Genomic DNA, 18354 nt, shown 5'->3' with positions numbered 1-18354 from the left:
CCCCCCCCCCCCCCTTCCCCCACAGTCGCTGCTAAGCAGGGGGAGTCGGACCCGGAGAGGAAGGAGACGCGGCAGAAGGTGGACGACGACAGGAAGCACGAGATCGAGGCGGCCATCGTACGCATCATGAAGTCCAGGAAGAAGATGCAGCACAATGTCCTAGTAGCAGAGGTGAGGCACAGAGGAAAAACTTTCTCCCCCCCCCCCCCCCCCCCCCGAAACTAATGGTACTCCTGTTTGGAGTAGGTGGGGGGCCACACTCCAAAGCCTGGCAGCACCCGGTTTCTGACCCAAAAAAAACGCTTCTGGAATATTCTGTTACTCATATTGTGTCTTCCCTGTTTCTTCTAAAGTCTCTTATGATAGTTTACGACAAGCTTGTAAGATATGGTGGTAACGAGACCGTCTTCAAATGTGAAATTCTGACATTAACTTTTTGAATGTGCTTGTAGTCGCTTGATAAGGAGGTGATCGTATGCCTACTGTGTAATTGCATGGGAACAGGATTTTGCTGTCTGTAAAGTGTAACCTTACTGGTGAGCCAAAGGTTTTTTTTTTGTTGTTTTTTTTTGTTTTTTCGACATGAGGCAAACCTCAGCTGGCTAGGCCAGGCCAGGTGCTGATTGGTTGAGTGACTCATTTTTGTACATCGCTTTGGATAAAAGCATCTGCCAAATGAATGTAATGTAATGTTATCAAACAACTCATAAATATGAGTGAGGTAGCACATCCATAAATAATGAAAAAATACAGATTCTCTTACTTTTTACTGTTAATTACAGGCACATATGACGCGTTGCTGACGCGTTTCGGCATTGCTACCTTCATCAGAGCATCTGATTCATTTCTTACTTTGGGCGGATGGATATAATATACCCTGTACACTACAGTTGAGTGCATGACTCCCTTAGTGTTCATATGGATGAATATTGAGCAGCTTAGTAGGGTTTTGACTGGTCTCCTTTAACTCTTTGAAGAGCAGGTTTTTTTTAGAATGTTTTTTTTTTTTTTTTTCAAAATTCTAAGTCACTGTTCTAGAACTCCGTTCTAGCTTTCAGCCGCCAGCAGCGATTGTTACATCGGCGTTAGAACGTTCAGCTGAGAACCTTCTGATGGCGTGTTTGTGACCTCATCACGCCTAATGTGACCTCATCAGGGCGAAAATACGCCGCGGCGGTAAAACGGTGCGAGTCCTGATCGGTTTCGTTTGTTCGTCTCTCTCGTTTCCCAGGTAACCCAGCAGCTGAGGGCCCGGTTTCTCCCCAGTCCTGTGGTCATTAAGAAGCGCATTGAAGGACTCATTGAGCGAGAGTACTTGGCGCGGACGCCCGAGGACCGCAAAGTGTACACTTACGTAGCGTGAAACGGAGCATCTGCGAGGAGGCGGCGAACCGGAGACGGGCACGGAGAGCGGGAGGGGAAGAGAAAGAAAGAAAGGAAGAAACAGAAAACAAAATCCCTTTGGACTGTTTTGCGCATGGACTTGGGTAGTCCCTTTTACCTATAAATACCGGAAAAACTGACTTTCCCTTCCATTAAGAACAAAAAAAAAAACTTACAGAAAATAAAAAATAAATGTAAAATCTGAAAGGAAAAAAAAAAAAAGACAAAAAATCCACTAAGTGTTCTAGATTATTTAAAAATTGGGCCTCTTCTCCCAGTGTGAATTTAGACTCTAGAAGGACGGGGCTGGCCTCAAGGCTGCACAGTGTCTCGTCCTTGTAGAGGTCGACTTCAAAAAGAATTCCTTGGGGAAAATGTGAATGCTCCACATTTCTTTTCTTTTTTTTTTCGTTGTTGTTTTCAATACTGTATAATAAAAACAAAAAAAGGAAAAACAAAGAACATAAAAAGGTGAATAAAAATGTAAATGCCAAGCATGGGTTGCTGCTGACGAAGTGAAATCGGAATCGGAAGGTTAAAGGAAAACATCCCCCTAAAAGGGGGAATCGGAGGGTTAAAGGAAAAATCCCCCTAAAAGGGGGAATGAGAGGGTTAAAGGACAACTTCACCTCAATTCCACCTTTACTGTGTTTTATTGATCCCTCTCTTTTAAAAGCAAAGCATTTTCCTCATTTGCAGTTGTTCACACGTCTCGCTCCCTACTTCCTGAATCCTAAACGTGCTTCTGACTCAGTGTTTTTTCGCTGTGCGGACTGACAGTGGGTGTTGTCAGGGCAACGGCAGACTTGTCATTCAGATGGTTTTTTTTTTTTTTTTTTTTTAACCCCAGGTCAGATGAATCACTCCTTTTGGTTTCATTTTTGTCTTTTTTTTCCTTCTTTTTTTTGAGCGTTTGCGTTCGAGTGCTCATTGGGTTGTTTGTTTTTTTCCCTCTTGTTTTAAAAATTTTATTTTTATTCAACCTTTTATTGAACCAGGAAGTCTGTTGAGGTATGAAATCTCTTCAAGTGAGACCTGGCTAGGACAGCCATTTTGCAGTGCATACAATGCTTTTAAATCAAAATGGCACATATACAGTATACAATAACAAGAATCATGCCTCATTGAAATGGTTAACGTGGTAAGAAAGCCACCGTACAGCTAAAGATGGGTGAAGCTACAGCCAAATCAGCAGCATCTTAAAAATGCTAATGTCCTGCCCAATGACATTCCTGGGCCAGTGAACTTAAGTGCAAAATCAATGAAGCTCTTAATATAAATGTTAGCAAAGTGTGGGAGAAGGATGGGAGCCAAGATGCAGCCTCGAGAGGTGGGTCCATCAGTGATGTTTCCCCTGGTGTTCTGGTGTGTCTAAATTCCCAATCTGGCTCTCTCCAACTTGCCACCTAATCATCCCCTGATTTAATTGGCTAAAAAAAAAATGTATCTTTATTTGGTTTTTACAGTTTACATTCTTTAAAACATATTTCCTTTAAAAAGGTCAAAAGGAACAGAAAATACATTTAAACATAGACATTTACTAATTTACAAGAAAATGAAAAACACAGAAAAAGGAAACCTAATACAATCAACCATACGTATATTTAACTAATAATCACAGGACAATAATTATTTTAAGACATAGTTTACATAAAATGTATATTTGAAGAATAATAAAACAATAATACGTGTGCTCGGGAATGGTGTGAAGAGCGGGTGCCCCTCCTCGGGGGGTGGACTATATGATGAGTTCTTTCCAGTGGTCCACCCCCCATTTCTCTCTCGCCAGGTCCTTGTTCTTTCGAAAGTCCACCAGAACGCCGTCCTGGAGGAGGTTCTGTGTCCTCCTCCGGAGAGTGACCAGGTCCACTGATGTTTTTTGGTAGACCTTGATGTTTCTTGTCTCCCACAGGACCTGCCTGACGGTGTTGATAATCCCCCACTGACGCTGGAGCTCCATGGTCTTGAGTCCCCCCCGGGGACCGTAGAGGACTCTCTCAGACGTCAGGGAGGACATCGGCAGCAACCTGTTTTGGGAGACAGAGGAAACAACAAGGCCCCAGACCCGCCTAGCCACGGCGCACTCCCAGAACAGATGGTGATTGTGTTCTGAGTCAGTGCAACCGTGGGGGCAGCGCTCAGTCAGTGCCTGCGGTACATGAAAGCTCTTGTGGGGAGACACCTGTGAGCTGTCACCCAGGCAATGTCTTTCTGCTTGTTAGTAAGACACTTATGTGTCACATTTGCCCAGATGACTTGCGGGTCCTGGGCCGGCCCTGATCTCGGGAGCGTGGCGGTCTCGTTAGATCTGAAATGAGCCATGATGATTTTATCACCCAGGTGGGTGCTACACATTGGTGGTGGGTGAGCAGAGCACCCACTCGTCACTGTAAAGCACTCTGAGCGTTCGGAAAAGTGTTATATAAATGCTACGGTTCATTCATTCATTCATTCACTGATTTCTCCTGAGCTGCGTAGCTGACTATGGCGGCCAGTAGGCTAGGCTACTCAATACCAGCAGTGCCTAGCTCTGACTGCTTTGAACAATCCAGCGTCAAGCAGGAGGGGGTATGAGCGGCACGTTATCAGAACGCTGATAACTCGCTCTCACGCGGAAGATGAGACCTTGAATATTACTTTGCCGTGCGGTATGGGCTTCATTAGCCAATGAGATACGCCGTACACTACTTTGTGGGGATACAATCCAAACTGATTGTAAACGAATCTTTCAGTGCCCGATTACAAGTTCTGGGACACACAGTTACTTATTTTCAAAAAGTGATTTCGTAAACTTACCCGGGGACAGATAATCCGGTTGGCAGTTTGTTGTTTTTTGTTTTTGTTGGTTTGTATCAGTAAAAGGTTGTCTGGGAACAAGACGCTTAGACGCTGACCAACTCCTAAGGTTTTCATCACCTTGTTTGGTCTATATAGACCTACCCAAGGTCGTTGTAAGTGTGTTGTCAGTTTTAATCGTGCCTGTTGGTCTTCCTGATACTACGGAAAAGGGGGGATGTACACCTTTTTTAATACGAAGACAGGAGAGCATGCAGCGGGCGGTAGCTGTTCCACACATTTCCTCTCGAGACACTGGATAAGCCCGACGCTCCTTCCTTTTTCACTCGGACTAAAACAAGAGAGAGAAATAAGGTGAGTTTTGAGGCTTCCATCTCACAGTTTTGCTGCAGGTAAGCGCAGGGCATTCGGCCGCCCAAATATGTTTGTCCGTGTGTCAGGCGGGTGTCCGTTCGTTTCATTTTTCCGCGAATATTGAACTTGCTGCAGCGGGTACGCTTCACTGCTCTATGTTCTGAGGTTGTTTTAGGTCCCGCGTTTTTAACAGGGGGGGGGTCTGTGGACCCCTGGGGCTCCTTGAAGGTCCCTGGCCAGACTCGATATGCAATGACTTGTACATAGATTTGGAAAAAATGTTTGAAATATTAAACCTTTTAAAAAATGTAACCCTTTATAAATAATGGGGGGTCCCCTGGATGCGTTTGAGCCTGAGTGGGGGATCCTTGGATCAAAAAAGGTTGAAAACCCCTGTTATAGGCCACTGTAATCACTAACTGACCCGGAACCTAAGAACATGAGCAAATGCATGTTATATACACTCACTCTTTCGAACACTCAAGGTACATACAAGTTATACATCAGCCTCCTAACTACTGTTCTCAACATTTGTGGTCTACTAAGCATACTGCACACTGTTTAGTGTGAATTGTATTTTTTTTTTTTTTCGATGGGCAGTATGCAAAAAATATGCTCCATACTATTTTCCAGCCTACTGTATACTAAACAACTATACTCAATAGATTCGGAAACGACCTCTTTTACAGGCACCGTGACCTCTGAACTTTGTCTCCTCTCCTCGGCAGTTTGACCTCACGATGACCGCGCTGCCGTACCCCCGTTTCTTCCTCGCCCTCATCCTCCTCCTCGCCCCCGCCCTCCCCCTCTCCCTGTCCAGCACGTCCTCCGTTGGGGGGCAGGGGTCTGACCTGGGGGTGCAGATGCTGCAGCAGGTGGCGCTGTTGCGTCCGAGGCAGAACCTGCTGGTGTCCCCCCACGGCGTGGCCAGCGTTCTGGGGCTGCTGCTGCTGGGTGCCGGCGGCGACACCGGACAGCAGATCCTCACCGCGCTCCGCTACGAAGCCGCCAGCGGTAACCGCCATCTTTTTCAGCTTCAATTCACAGCTCATACTCATGTTCTCTTTATTTTTATTGAATGAATGAATGAATGAATGCATAGATGTAAATATAATATCACCAGTAACTGCCATCTTTTTCAGCTTCAATTCACGGCTCATACTCATCTGTTCTATTTATTTTTATTGAATGAATGAATGAATGAATGAATGAATGCATGGATATAAATATAATTAATATCCATTCCTCAGCATGTGTGTTTAGGCAGAAGTTATTTATGTGCACAATCTACGTCCCTCACTTAGCATTCAAGGGTATTTTCCCACAGGGTGACATGGGTGCTGGCGTGAGTGTAAGAGCTGTACCGGGCCTGAATCTCCCCCCCCCCCCCCCCCCCCCTTTCTGATCTGTGATTGGTTAACCCTTTTTCTCCCGCATTCCAATAGGCCTGGACGAAACGCTGGGGGACCTGCACAGGAGCCTGGACAAGTCCGGGCAGGGCGCGACCGTGACCGTCTCCAGCGGCCTCTTCGCCCAGAAGGGTTTGGAGATGAAGGTCCCCTTCCTGTCCGCCATCCGGAGAGCCTTCCGGTGCGAGAGCAGGAACCTGAATTTCGCCAACAGGGTCAGCGCCGCCAGAACCATCAACGTCTGGATCAGGGACCGCACCAACGGTCGGACCGGCGGCTTCCCCTTGGACCCGGGTTCACAGCAAAGACACGGGACCCAAATCAATTCACACTTTTTTTAGCATTAGCATTAGCATTAGCATTAGCCGAAAACCGTTTAGGTGTCCAGCAACTTCGGTTTGCACATAAATGCCAGTGTTATATTTCTTCACAAATGCAGCTTGGTGATTTAACCCTTACAGAAGTGAAATATACTGTGTTCATACTGGAATTTAGTGAACTTCCTTAAATGATGCATTTCATTTACAGCAGTATATTTGTATATACTATAATATGTGAAAGTGACTAATTTGCGTTTGCTGAAGCAACTACTGACATTTCCATTTAATTGTGAGCCAATATAAAGGACACATGACCCTTGATTCACTGGATTACTTGCACACTGAGATACCATAAGGGAGACTAATTGTTTTGAATGTTTTAACTGAAGCTGTACTGTTATTTTAACAGAGATATTTTTATGCCAGCCTGGGTCAAATGATTATTTGAAATACACTTAAAATTCTTCAGATTTAGAAGAAACATTACCTGCCTGTGTCCGTGTTTCAGGAAAGATCTCCACCCTGGTCAGGCCAGACATGCTGGATGGGGCCCTCACCCGTCTGGTGGCGGTGAACGCCATCTACTTCAAGGGCCTGTGGAAGTCCCGCTTCCGGCGCGAAGACACCAAGATGGGCAAGTTCACAACGGGTGATGGCAGTGAACACGAGGTCCCAATGATGTCACAAGTGTCCGTCCTCAACACTGGTGAGTCCCAGGTCGGTGGACAATGCCTCTGTGATGTCACAGTTGTCTCTCTTCAACACCGATGAGTTCCAGGTCGATAAACAGTGCCTCTGTGATGTCACAGTTGTCTCTCTTCAACACTGGTGATTTCCAGGTTGGTCAACAATGCCTCTGTGATGTCACAGGCACCTGTGTAGCACCCAGGCAGGCTGGGGGAATGAATACGAACAACTGTGGTGGCGACTTCGACGCCTACTTTCGGTTTCAGTGAAGAAGAGGGGGTCCTTGCTCTCACTGGTCTGCCTTAGAACGATCAGTCTGCGCTTCATGGATGGCAGTAGTCTATACATACTCGTTACCAACCCAGAGCGCCGTGTAGTGAAAAACCAGAGAGGACAGAAGGAAGGAGCACAGACGCCAGGTGTCTGAGGAGTCTAAATAATCTGCGATGAGGCCTCATCCAGCCTCCGCTTCCCCGCACAGGGACCGCCAGCACCCCCGCCGGCCTGCGGTACTCCGTCATCGAGCTGCCCTACCACGGCGACGCGCACAGCATGCTGATCGCCGTGCCGCCCGTGGGCACGCCCCTCTCCGCCCTCCTCCCCCACGTGGGCGTGGCCGCCGTGCGGAGGTGGGCGGAGCTCCTGAGCCCCAGTCTCGTTCCCCTGTCGCTGCCCAGGTGAGGCCGGTCGTGAGGACCGTGTTCGTTCTAACCGGTGACCCCCAGAGACCGTGCCGTTGCATCACTCATGTTCTTGCAATTGTGTCTTTTTCCAGGTGTGTCAGATTTTTTAAACCATGGTTACACAGTAATAATAATAATAATAATGATAATAATTTATATATTTTTTAAAGCATTCCATTCGCTCTTCCCTCTTCCCACTAATCATATGATTTTGTTGTATTTTTCTTCAGTAATTTGAAGGTTGCATTTCCTTTTATCTTAAGTAAGAGTAAGCCCTGGACAAGAGTGTAAACCTTCCGATGTTCAAACCCTTGGATCACAGAGCTGTATTACAGCTGGAACAGCTGTTCCTTTTCACATAGATTATAGAGCAGCTGATCCGGCTCACATGCAGCTCTGTTAGCTAAATGGTTAGCCCCTCTTTGTGTTCCAGCTAGCTCTCCTTCACTGAAGTTTGTTTTCTGTCCCTCTGTCCCTCTCCGTGTCTGTCTGTCTGTCTGTCTGCCTGCCCTGTAGGTTTTCAGTGGAGGCCGAGCTCGATATGAAAATTCCTCTCTTAGCTTTGAATGTCACTGACATTTTCGACCAACATAAAGCCGACTTCAGACACATATGTGAGTAAGGTGATACTGAGTCACAGTTTTACGCCTGTACTGTAAGTCTGCCTGCTTCTCTGTCTGTGTATTAGTAAGTGATTTTAGTGGGAGTGGGAGTGGGGGTGGGGGTGGGGGGGGAAACAGTGTCAAAAAGGTTCAAAAGATTCTGTTTATTTTTAAGTTTACTTGACATTTAGATCGAACTGCCGACAAAGTATTCAAGTTTACAATGAGGGAAAAAAAACAACCACTGCTACTAATTCTGTGCCATTCCATTTTAATGAAAATGGCTCTCCAGCACCCCCTTCAAGGCAGAAAAGAAAATGACAGTTAATACTATCAGCAAACACACTTGATATATTTCAAAGGCTGTGTTACTATGACATGTAACTGTTAACTACCATCCCCCCCCTTCCTTAGGCACAGAGCCACTGTATGTCTCCAAGGCTGTCCAGAGAGCCAAAATGGAGGTCAATGAAGACGGAACCAAAGCATCCGTCGCCACGGGTGAGGGGGTTTCCCTATGACAGTCCCCAGAGAGCCGCAGAGCGTGCTGCCGTTTCCTGTTACTCAGAACTGTGTCAAATGTCACTGAGGTGGTCACCGCGCCCCGCGCAATTACCCCACGTCGCCGCTCTCCGCTAATCACAGTAATTACCCCACGCGCAGGCGTGTGCGGATCGATCGGCTGCGTAACTGCACCCCTCACACTGTAACCTTCTGTTTACCCCCCCCCCCCCCCCTTGTTTCAAGCTTCGGTCCTGTTAACCAGATCTTCCCCACCACCGGTGACCATAGACAGACCATTCCTCTTCCTCATTCGACACAACCCCACAGGTATGTCACCCATTAGTTATTATTTAAAAAAGGGAAAGAACATCAAATCTGAAGGTTGTGTTATGGCTAAAGTGCTGTTACCGTTGATGTTAATTTAATGCGCTCTACCCAATTTGAGCAAAAAATTAAAATAAAAAAAAGCTGTGTGTCTTCACCACTAACCTGGTGAGAACTCCACACCCTGCGTCGCCTAGCTTCTGAAAATTCCACGTGACATCACAGAAAAAGCACAGCCAATCCAGTCTCCTCTCAGTCAAACAAAATGCAAAAACAAAAATAGGCCACCCGGCGTGTGTGTGTACAATTTGTTCTTTTGTTGTGTCAGATTGTGTTCTGGGTTCTGGTTCACGCCAAATCGGTAAATCCTAACAACAATGGCGGTAACTGAATGTGTTCTGCGGAACATTAAAACTCTCTCTCGCCTCTTAGGAACTCTGCTTTTCATGGGACTGATCAACGATCCCTTGGCACCATGCCAACCAACTCCCGAACTGGAACTGCCTGTGTTTCCACCTCAAACACCGAAAATAAAAATAAAAATAAAATAAAAAAATTTATACTGGTTTTTCAGGCAGACGCACAAACAGATGTAATGTTGCACATCATTTAACTGGTAATAAAATCAGTTCCCCATTTCTGTATTAGGTGTTGTGTTTCCTTTTAAGAGTAACTTTTTTTTTTTGAGAACATACTGTTTTTTCCAAGGCATTCTGAAATTCTGTGTTAATGACAGGTACAGTGTATCAGACAGTTCTCCAGTGTCTTTTTAAGCCACCCTCCTGTACCTCACTAGCCAGGTTTCTTGTGTTTTGTAATGCTGGACTTAACCCTTTGAAGAGTAGGGTTTTTTTTTGGGAATGTTTTTTTGTATGAATCCTTTTTGTATGTACACCACTCAATTATAGCTGCTGCCCAATAGCGATAGTTCTCTCAGTATAACATGTGAATCCAAGAAAAAGGGCACAACACTTTAAATTTAAAACTGTTCCAATGTCCAGCTAGCTGGACAGTGGAACAGTTCAATTTTTTATTTCATCTGACCAGAGAACACTCCTCCAAAAGGCTAGGCCTTCATCCTGGTGATCACCTGCAAACTTCATTCTGGCTTTTTTATTTTTTATTTTATTTTATGAACTTTTTGGCCATAATGATCAGCGCTCTGTATGTAGGAAAAATGGTGAGGCTTTCAACCCGAAGAACACCATCCCAACTGTGAAGCATGGGGGTGGCAGCATCGTGTTGTGGGGGTGTTTTGCTGTAAAAGGGACTGGTGCACTTCAGAAAATAGACGGCATCATGAGGAAGGAGGATTATCAAGAAATACTGAAGCAACACTTTAAAACATCAGCTAGAAAGTTAAAACTTGGTCGTAACTGGGACTTCCAGCAGGACAATGAACCTAACCATACGTCCAAAGTTGTGGCTTAAAGACAAGGTGAAATTATTGGGAGTGGCCAATACAAAGCCCTGACCTGAATCCCATAGAAAAATGTGTATCCCATAGGCAAGGAGGCCTACAAACCTGACTGAGTTTCACCAGTTCCGTCAGGAAGAATGGGCAAAAATTCTGGCCAAGTATTATGAGAAGCTTCTGGAAGGCTACCCCAAGCTCTTGATTCAAGTTAAGCATTTAAAAGGCAATGCCACCAAATACTAACAAAGTGTATGTAAACTTTTGACCCACTGAAAATCTGATATAGTACATAAAAGCTGAAATAAATCTGTCTCTTAGCCAAATTCCTGCAGCTAGCCAGTAAAGTCACAGTTCGTGAAAGCTCTCGGGGCGCAGCCCCACGGGTTAACTTCACTGCTCTGCGTTTACTGTGATCCTTTGCGTTTAGGTACCCAGCATGCACCAGTGAAGTACACTTCAGTGGTGCGCACACTCTGGTGCCTAAAGCCCGTAGTCAAACATGGCAGCCTCCTTCATGTGCCACTGGACCTCCCTAGTCTTTCGACCCGTCCACGGAGATGAGCTCCTCACTTTCGGAGAAGGGCTCAGCCTCGGAGTCGTCCTCCGAGCGCGACTCGGCGTGGTCCGGGTTCGACTCGTAGTGCGTCTCCTGCAGGGACGCCCGCTTCCGGCTGGCTGTTCTCGCTGGCGTCAATCAATCTCTCTCTGGGGGCGGAGTCAAAGAAAGGAACAAAATGAGACTTGATTTTCCTTTTTTGAAAGGGGAAAACTTTCCACAATTACCTTAAGACCTACCCCAACCCCGTATTTTACAAACCCAAATCTCCCACCCTTAGAGAGATAGACCAAGGGAATTGGGGAATGTGAAAGAGAGAGGGAAGTAAAGAAGGAGAATGAAAAAGAAAAAATGAATAAGTGGGAGAGATGAATGCAAGACGTTTTTTCCTTGGGGGGGGGGGGTGTTTGGCGAGTGGCAAGAGTGCATTGGATGTTCATGGACATTATCAGCCAAAATTTACTGAAAGGCGGGCGGGGGGGGGGGGGGGGTGGAAAGAAAGAAAATTAGGTTCTGCAAATCTGCTTCCTCATGTTTTTATCTGTGCACCTGGGCCCTACTTCTTGTTTCTTGTGACACAACAGTAGTTCTGCAAATGGGGACTATATTGTCTTATTCTATATTGCGCTGATAAATTGCATTTTCAGAGTGTTTTGTTTTTTGGGGTAAGGAGCTGGTCTTGTAATCTAAAGGTCACAGGTTCGATTCCCAGATAGGACTCTGCCGTTGTACCCTTGAGCAAGGTACTCAACCTGCATTGCTTCAGTATATATCCAGCTGTATAAATGGATGCATCCTATGTAAAAAGTTGTGTAAGTCGCTCTGGATAAGAGCCTCTCCTAAATGCCAGTAATGTAACGTAATTCACGAAGACTGATTGCCCATGCTCACCCCCCCCCACCTGGGGACTTCCTCAATGCAAGAGACAAGCTGCTAGGAATGTTCCATAATTCTACAGTGAATCTCTCCTGCTTCTCACCTGTGTGCAGTGTACCATCTGTAGATCACTCCCAGTATCAAGATGAAAAACCCAAAAAGTGGCATAATAAGCCACCAGTAGTGACGTCTCGTGTTGTAGCCTTGTCTTGGTGCAGCCCGGTCTCATATCGTCCCATCTGCAAAGGCAAAAAACAGCAATATTATAGTTTGAGAGTCACACTGATGGTTCATGCCACACTCTTTTATAGGGGTCACAATTCTGTTCCCACAGCACAAATAATTTCATCTGGTTCTGCGAGTCAGCATTAATGGAAACGGGTCACAGTGAGCAGTTTTACCCCATTTGACCAGTTGTTTAAGACTTCTGAACTGGACTTCACAGCTATACGATGCCTCAGTGCTGTTAGAGATGTCCAAACTCTTTCTCAGCTGGCAGGTCCCATCCCCGTTTGGTCTGATCCCAGAGGACAAAAGGCCGTCTTCTTCAGTGATGATGTCATCATCCCGATAAACCTCCACCGTCGTGTCTCTGCAGTGAAATCCTGAAACTAGGCAGGTCAGAATAACCTTCCCAGGGTTCAGGGATCTCTTAGCGAATACTGCAGCTGTGGGCTGAGCTGAAATGAGAAAAAGGAAATGGAAGTTTTTTTGTGCACAAGGAAAGGCCTTTTGCATATTTTTGTGCAATGATGCGTAATGTGTTGCATACTTTACTTTAGATGTGAAAATGTGTACAGGCTGTCAGGAGAGCTGCATGTGAATGTATGTTCAGGCAATTTGCATTCAAATGGGGAAAAGGAAAAGGCACGTGTTTATGTGTGTGGGCATGTTTTGAAAGTGTTGATTTAGAGTAAAACCTCTAGACATAATGTCACATTTTAAATAAGGTACCATCCTTTCTTTTTTTAAAAAGCCAGAAAAAAACATCATTTGGTGTTTAAATGTAAAATACACTGGAGATGCATATTTTTTAACACTAAAAAATGGAAATTGTTTACAAAATAAAATAATGACCATCCCTATAGGGTTCACAAACTTTCAAGCAGCACTATAGTGTTTGTGTGTAAATATATAGCAATGAAAGCAGCATTAATAGGTCCCCATATTGTGACATTCTGATATCTTGATACATATATTACATTTTTCCAATATACTGCAGTGTGTTCCATTTCCTTTGGGATCTTGGTACTAACCTGTCTTCTGGCTCTCCTTTGCTTCAAAAGACAAACTGTCCAACAGATGAATCACACAGATGTCCTCCATGTAGTTCTTAGTTTCCATGGTGATGTCCTGGTCCCCGTTCCACTTCCTCTTCATGGGGACAGCAGATCCTGCTGAAGCCACCCACTGAAGCCTGCTGAGGTTGAAGGACAGGAAGTCTTCTCCATTCCATCCGTACTGAGCAAAGGCCCTCATAAGTCTTACACCAGAGTCAGGGTTTCTCTCGATCTCACAGCCAAACCTCCCCTGCAGGACAGCAGCACCTGGAACACATGGATGTACATGATGCAGTGATTATATCTGCATGCACTGCATGGTCTTTACTTGGAACTTTAAACAGAGCTACAGCAGAGGAAAAAAAATAATTTCAAATATAAAGGCCCTCACTTACCAGACGTGTTAAGTCCTGTAACATTTTTTAAGATGTCAGTTCTGCCTCTGTTCCAATGCTCCATATTAAGGCGTTTGACAGACTTCCACAGAGAATGGCCATGGCCTTCACGCATTCAATTTCTACGGGGCACGCTGTCCGTGCCATTGCTACTGTAGGAGTCGACTGCTTCGCCATCGAGCCACAGGACACAAGTGAACTCATCAGTATTCACTGCAGTGTAGGTACCCAGAAGGGAGTGACTAACTGAAAGACAGAGACACGGGGAAAGAGATGTCACCAAATAGGATACCAAACAGGACATCACTCATCCCAAATCATCCCTGAGCTAGGAGACATTTTGTCCCCGTCTGGAAGCTGAAAAAAATAAGTAAAATACACACGGACACAAGTAGACACAATGATTTATATTTTAGTATTATACAATGCTGCTGCTGCCTCTAGCTGCAGCCAGTGACGTTCCGCCTGTCACAGTGGTGAAATTATATAATCTTTTATTCCTGCCAAAACCGGCTTTCAGCTTCCGCGTGGTTGAGATTCCGTGTCACCTGCCCAGGCACAGACTGCCTACCTGTTTACTCTCTACAAAACTCTTAGTCATCAACTACAGTTCCCTTCATAGAGATGTGCAATAAATCTCCACACAAGTGAATGCCAGGGAATGATCCACCTCGTACACCTGAAAACCACAGGTAACATCAGCAAAACAAAGAAAGTGGGCAATTCACAGAATATAATATAATTCATCACGTAACCAGAGGGTCCAAGCAGTTTGACACTTAAGAACACATGCACAAAGAGCACCTCTCGCGCATGCGAATTGTGGAAATGAAGACACTATAATATATAAGCACATATCAGACCTGCCTATCTGGAAGAAAAACTCAATAAGGTAGGTGAAAGCGTCAATACCTTCCTGACACAATACGCCAAACAATGTCTAAAAATAATAAAATGCTATAAAAGCAGAACATTTTTCAACGCAACTTCAAAAACTATATCCACCCTGGTCCATTAGTTCTCAATGAATAGCCTTGTGAAATCTTTACACCACGCTCTTACAGCGAGAGGAGGAGCTATATAGACTGTGGTTAGAGGAGGGCTGGCTGTCGTGCAATGTGATTTCACACCCTACAGTACGGAATTTACAACCTAACCTGTCAATCGCACTGATACGATGCGGATACATTTTAGGACGCTCAGTAAGTGAACAGCCGTGCTTAAAACATAGACTTTCACGATCTATAATTTAAAAGGAAACATTTTAAAGCCCCAGCAGAGGCTAGCCACAAACCTACGTGCTTTTATTCCAGTTTTTTAAAAAACGATTTAACTCATCCAATAGCGTTTACACTTTCCCCCTTACGAATTGTAGCCTCTCAGTCTACCGTCTTTCCTTTTGTGTTGTCCAAGAAGCATAATTTGGCCAACAGAGTACAACGTCCCTTCGTTTGCCTGACTACAAGAAAAATCAGAACCATCTGATCACCCCATTTGTAATCTCTACTGTTTCCTTTAATCTGTCAGAATTTTGCTGTACCCCCAGTTTACCCTGTGGAGCATTACTGTCCTGCCCAACCACTACTACTCTGCCCTTCCACGATTAAAAAGTTATTTTCTTCCCTCTCATTGTCAACTTGTTTTACACCCTCCAAGCCCAGTTATTCTGTACTCTCCTCCTGTACTGAGGAGGGGTCCCTCACCCATTACATTACATTACATTTATTTGGCAGACGCTTTTATCCAAAGCGACGTACAAAAATTGCATTTCATGGTCATAGACAATTGCTAAACACAGGTTCAGTAAGGTACAATACTTATTTTGTACAGCTATTTCTAGCCAAGAACACAGTTTAGTTCACACAGTGAACGCTATTCAGACCTAACCTCTGCAAAGCCAACTAGGGAGAAGAATAAGCTGTCTGTCTGTATTAGGACAAATACAAATTACCAGGAAGTGCTGGGATGGGGCAACATGTAACAAGTGGGGGGGGGGATAGAGGAAATGGGGGGGGGGGGGGGGGGGGGATAGAGGAAATAGAGGGGGGAAGAGATAACAAGATGTAATGACAACAGGACATACCAAACAGGACATCACTCATCCCAAATCATCCCTGAGCTAGGAGACATTTTGTCCCCGTCTGGAAGCTGAAAAAAATAAGTAAAATACACACGGACACAAGTTCCAGTGAACGCTATTCAGACCTAACCTCTGCAAAGCCAACTAGGGAGAAGAATAAGCTGTCTGTCTGTATTAGGACAAATACAAATTACCAGGAAGTGCTGGGATGGGGCAACATGTAACAAGTGGGGGGGGGGGGGGATAGAGGAAATGGGGGGGGGGGGGGGGGGATAGAGGAAATAAGATGTAATGACAACCTCCCTCACAAGCACTTCCTCGGCAGGAACATGATTCAACGTTCTTGAGCGCACACTGCACATGTTCATATCATTAGCAGTTCATATCTTTTCTTTCTTTTATTAAAATACATTTTTTGGGGTTTTTTCGGATTCTAACCACCATCGTAGCGGCTCGCATTGAGCACGTGAAAAGCGCTCTACGGGCTGCGCCACTAGAAGCCAATAGTCCTGCACAGGGATCTTAACTACTCATCACTGATCAATTAATGAATAAGTCTAATGAGTAGATAAATACATATACATAATCCCCCGTAAATTAAGGAGTAACTGTCACCAATGTTTTTATATTCTAGAAGAGTGATGAGTGCAGACCCAGCTCACATGCAAAATATTATGACATGAGTTTACACTTCCCCCCTTAAGAATTGTAAAGTTTTTCTTCAAGCGAAACCGTTTCTGCCTATCAAGAACAAACAACCCACACACCGGTTTTTACCATTTAAAGCTTGAAATAATTAAATGACAACGCTAAATATTTTTTTTTTTTTTAAAAACATTCAATATATCACAAGCATATATCCGACCTGCAAGCCAAACTCAACAAGGTAGACGAAAGCTTCTATACCTACCCGAGACACTGCGCCAAACAATGTCCGAAAACAATAAAATGCTAAAAATGCTAAACATTTTAGAACACAACTTCAAGAACTATATCCACTTATCCACTCTGGTCTATTTGCTGCAAATCGCCTTCGCGAAATCTCCCCTTCACGCTCATTCAGCGAGGCAAGTGGTAAGACACTCAAACGACTGGATTGGATACGGTACATTACGTAGACGTGACGATATCGTGGTTTTCTCAGCATTGTGATGCTTGACCTGTGCTTGACACCCATTGCGCTAAACTTCGCTGAAGAACTGCATTGCTTGTTCTTTTTTTGTGTCAGATTGTGTTCTGGGTTCTGGTTCGCGACAAATCGGTAAATCCTAACGACAATGGCGGTAACTGAATGTGTTCTGCGGAACATTAAAACTCTCTCTCGTCTCTTAGGGACTCTGCTTTTCATGGGACTGATCAACGATCCCTTGGCACCATGCCAAACAACTCCCGAACTGGAACTGCCTGTGTTTCCACCTCAAACACCAAAAATAAAAATAAAAATAAAATAAAAAAATTTATACTGGTTTTTCAGGCAGACGTACAAACAGATGTGATGTTGCACATCATTTAACTGGTAATAAAATCAGTTCCCTATTTCTGTATTAGGTGTTGTGTTTCCTTTTAAGAGAATAACATTTTTTTTTTGAGAACATACTGTTTTTCCCAAGGCATTCTGAAATTCTGTGTTAATGACAGGGACAGTGTATCAGACAGTTCTCTGGTGTCTTTTTAAGCCACCCTCCTGTACCTCACTAGCCAGGTTTCTTGTGTTTTGTAATGCTGGATTTAACCCTTTGAAGAGTAGGGTTTTTTTTTTTTGGGAATGTTTTTTTGTATGAATCCTTTTTGTATGTACACCACTCAATTAAAGCTGCTGCCCAATAGAGATAGTTCTCTCAGTATAATATGTGAATCCAAGAAAAAGGGCACAACACTTTAAATATAAAACTGTTCCACTGTCTAGTTAATGGACTGAGCAAGGAGGCCTACAAACCTGACTTTCACCAGTTCCGTCAGGATGGGCAAAAATTCTGGCCAAGTATTGCGAGAAGCTTGTGGAAGGCTAACCCAAGCTCTTGATTCAAGTTAAGCATTTAAAAGGCAATGTCACCAAATACTAACAAAGTGTATGTAAACTTTTGACCCACTGAAAATCTGATATAGTACATAAAAGCTGAAATAAATCTGTCTCTTAGCCATTATGACATGAAATGTGTGGAGTTGTGAAAAATTTGAGTTTGAATGTCTTTAGTCTAGATCTAGGTGTATGTAAACTTTTGCCCTCAACTTTAGCTGGGCTAACCAGCTAGTGTAAGCCAATTGCTTTTGATTCTATACTCACTACGGGGAAGTTCGCAATTGCAATACGAAAAAATCGTGCTTAATACGCTACCGTTTGGCCAGCTGTCAGATTCTGACTGCGAATGTGAATTGAGCTGCTGATTGTACGGCTCTAATATTGCCACAGACAAGTAGCGGACACGGACAGCCTGCCTAACGCAGTTCTATAGTAGCCTACATTTTGGCGTCTGTGGACGCGGACGTGTTCCACGAATACGCACTTGAAAAATTGCTCACTTTAATGAGGAAGCGGCAGTTCATAAAAAAGCGCCAACAACAGTTAAATTTAATGTCTTTCTTTGGAGAGGGGAAAAGAAAGAAAGGAAATGTGAGTAGTTGTTGTGAAACCGCATGTTCTTTCTATTAACTTTTGTAACTTGAAAACGAGTCCGCCTTAAACCGCAG

At 44.4% G+C, this 18354-nt stretch overlaps 3 protein-coding genes across 9 annotated transcripts in view; 2 read left to right on the top strand and 1 right to left on the bottom strand.

Moving 5' to 3' along the window:
• Nucleotides 1-1823, top strand: part of LOC118229580 (cullin-3-like) — a 24694-nt gene extending 22871 nt beyond the window's left edge. Inside the window, exons 15-16 of the mRNA XM_035421654.1 lie at nucleotides 26-171; nucleotides 1232-1823. Of these exons, the coding sequence (XP_035277545.1) occupies nucleotides 26-171; nucleotides 1232-1363 (278 nt within the window). The 3' untranslated portion in view covers nucleotides 1364-1823. The remainder of the gene's footprint in view (nucleotides 1-25; nucleotides 172-1231) is intronic.
• Nucleotides 1824-3161: 1338 nt separating this feature from the next.
• Nucleotides 3162-17517, top strand: LOC118229584 (glia-derived nexin-like). Of its 4 annotated transcripts, none has more exons than XM_035421662.1 (10): nucleotides 3162-4533; nucleotides 5354-5547; nucleotides 5979-6206; nucleotides 6771-6968; nucleotides 7216-7368; nucleotides 7431-7626; nucleotides 8149-8246; nucleotides 8649-8735; nucleotides 8982-9065; nucleotides 16999-17517. In XM_035421662.1, the coding sequence occupies exons 1-10, from the start codon at nucleotides 4397-4399 to the stop codon at nucleotides 17115-17117; spliced, it is 1494 nt and encodes a 497-aa protein (XP_035277553.1). In that variant the 5' UTR covers nucleotides 3162-4396; the 3' UTR covers nucleotides 17118-17517. The 4 variants fall into 4 exon arrangements, with proteins under 4 accessions (XP_035277553.1, XP_035277554.1, XP_035277555.1 ...); XM_035421663.1 differs by lacking the exon at nucleotides 16999-17517 and adding an exon at nucleotides 9495-9706; XM_035421664.1 differs by lacking the exon at nucleotides 7216-7368.
• Nucleotides 10734-18354, bottom strand: part of LOC118229590 (major histocompatibility complex class I-related gene protein-like) — a 42935-nt gene continuing 35314 nt past the window's right edge. Inside the window, exons 3-6 of one of the 4 annotated variants that reach the window (XR_004765690.1) lie at nucleotides 13168-13458; nucleotides 12313-12591; nucleotides 12015-12150; nucleotides 11113-11184 (exon numbers count right to left, since the gene is read on the bottom strand). Coding sequence is in view for 2 of the 4 variants with exons in the window: in XM_035421674.1 (XP_035277565.1) it covers nucleotides 11064-11184 (121 nt within the window). In the remaining 2 variants the exon portion in view is untranslated. Of the gene's footprint in view, nucleotides 11185-12014; nucleotides 12151-12312; nucleotides 12592-13167; nucleotides 13459-18354 lie in introns of all 4 variants that reach the window. The other 3 variants (XR_004765691.1, XM_035421674.1, XM_035421675.1) reach the window with 3 other exon arrangements.

Source organism: Anguilla anguilla, chromosome 6 (genome assembly GCF_013347855.1).
Source record: "Anguilla anguilla isolate fAngAng1 chromosome 6, fAngAng1.pri, whole genome shotgun sequence".
NCBI lineage: Eukaryota > Metazoa > Chordata > Actinopteri > Anguilliformes > Anguillidae > Anguilla > Anguilla anguilla.
The sequence above is the reverse complement of the archived record's forward strand: the minus strand, read 5'-3'. Positions and strand labels throughout refer to the sequence as shown.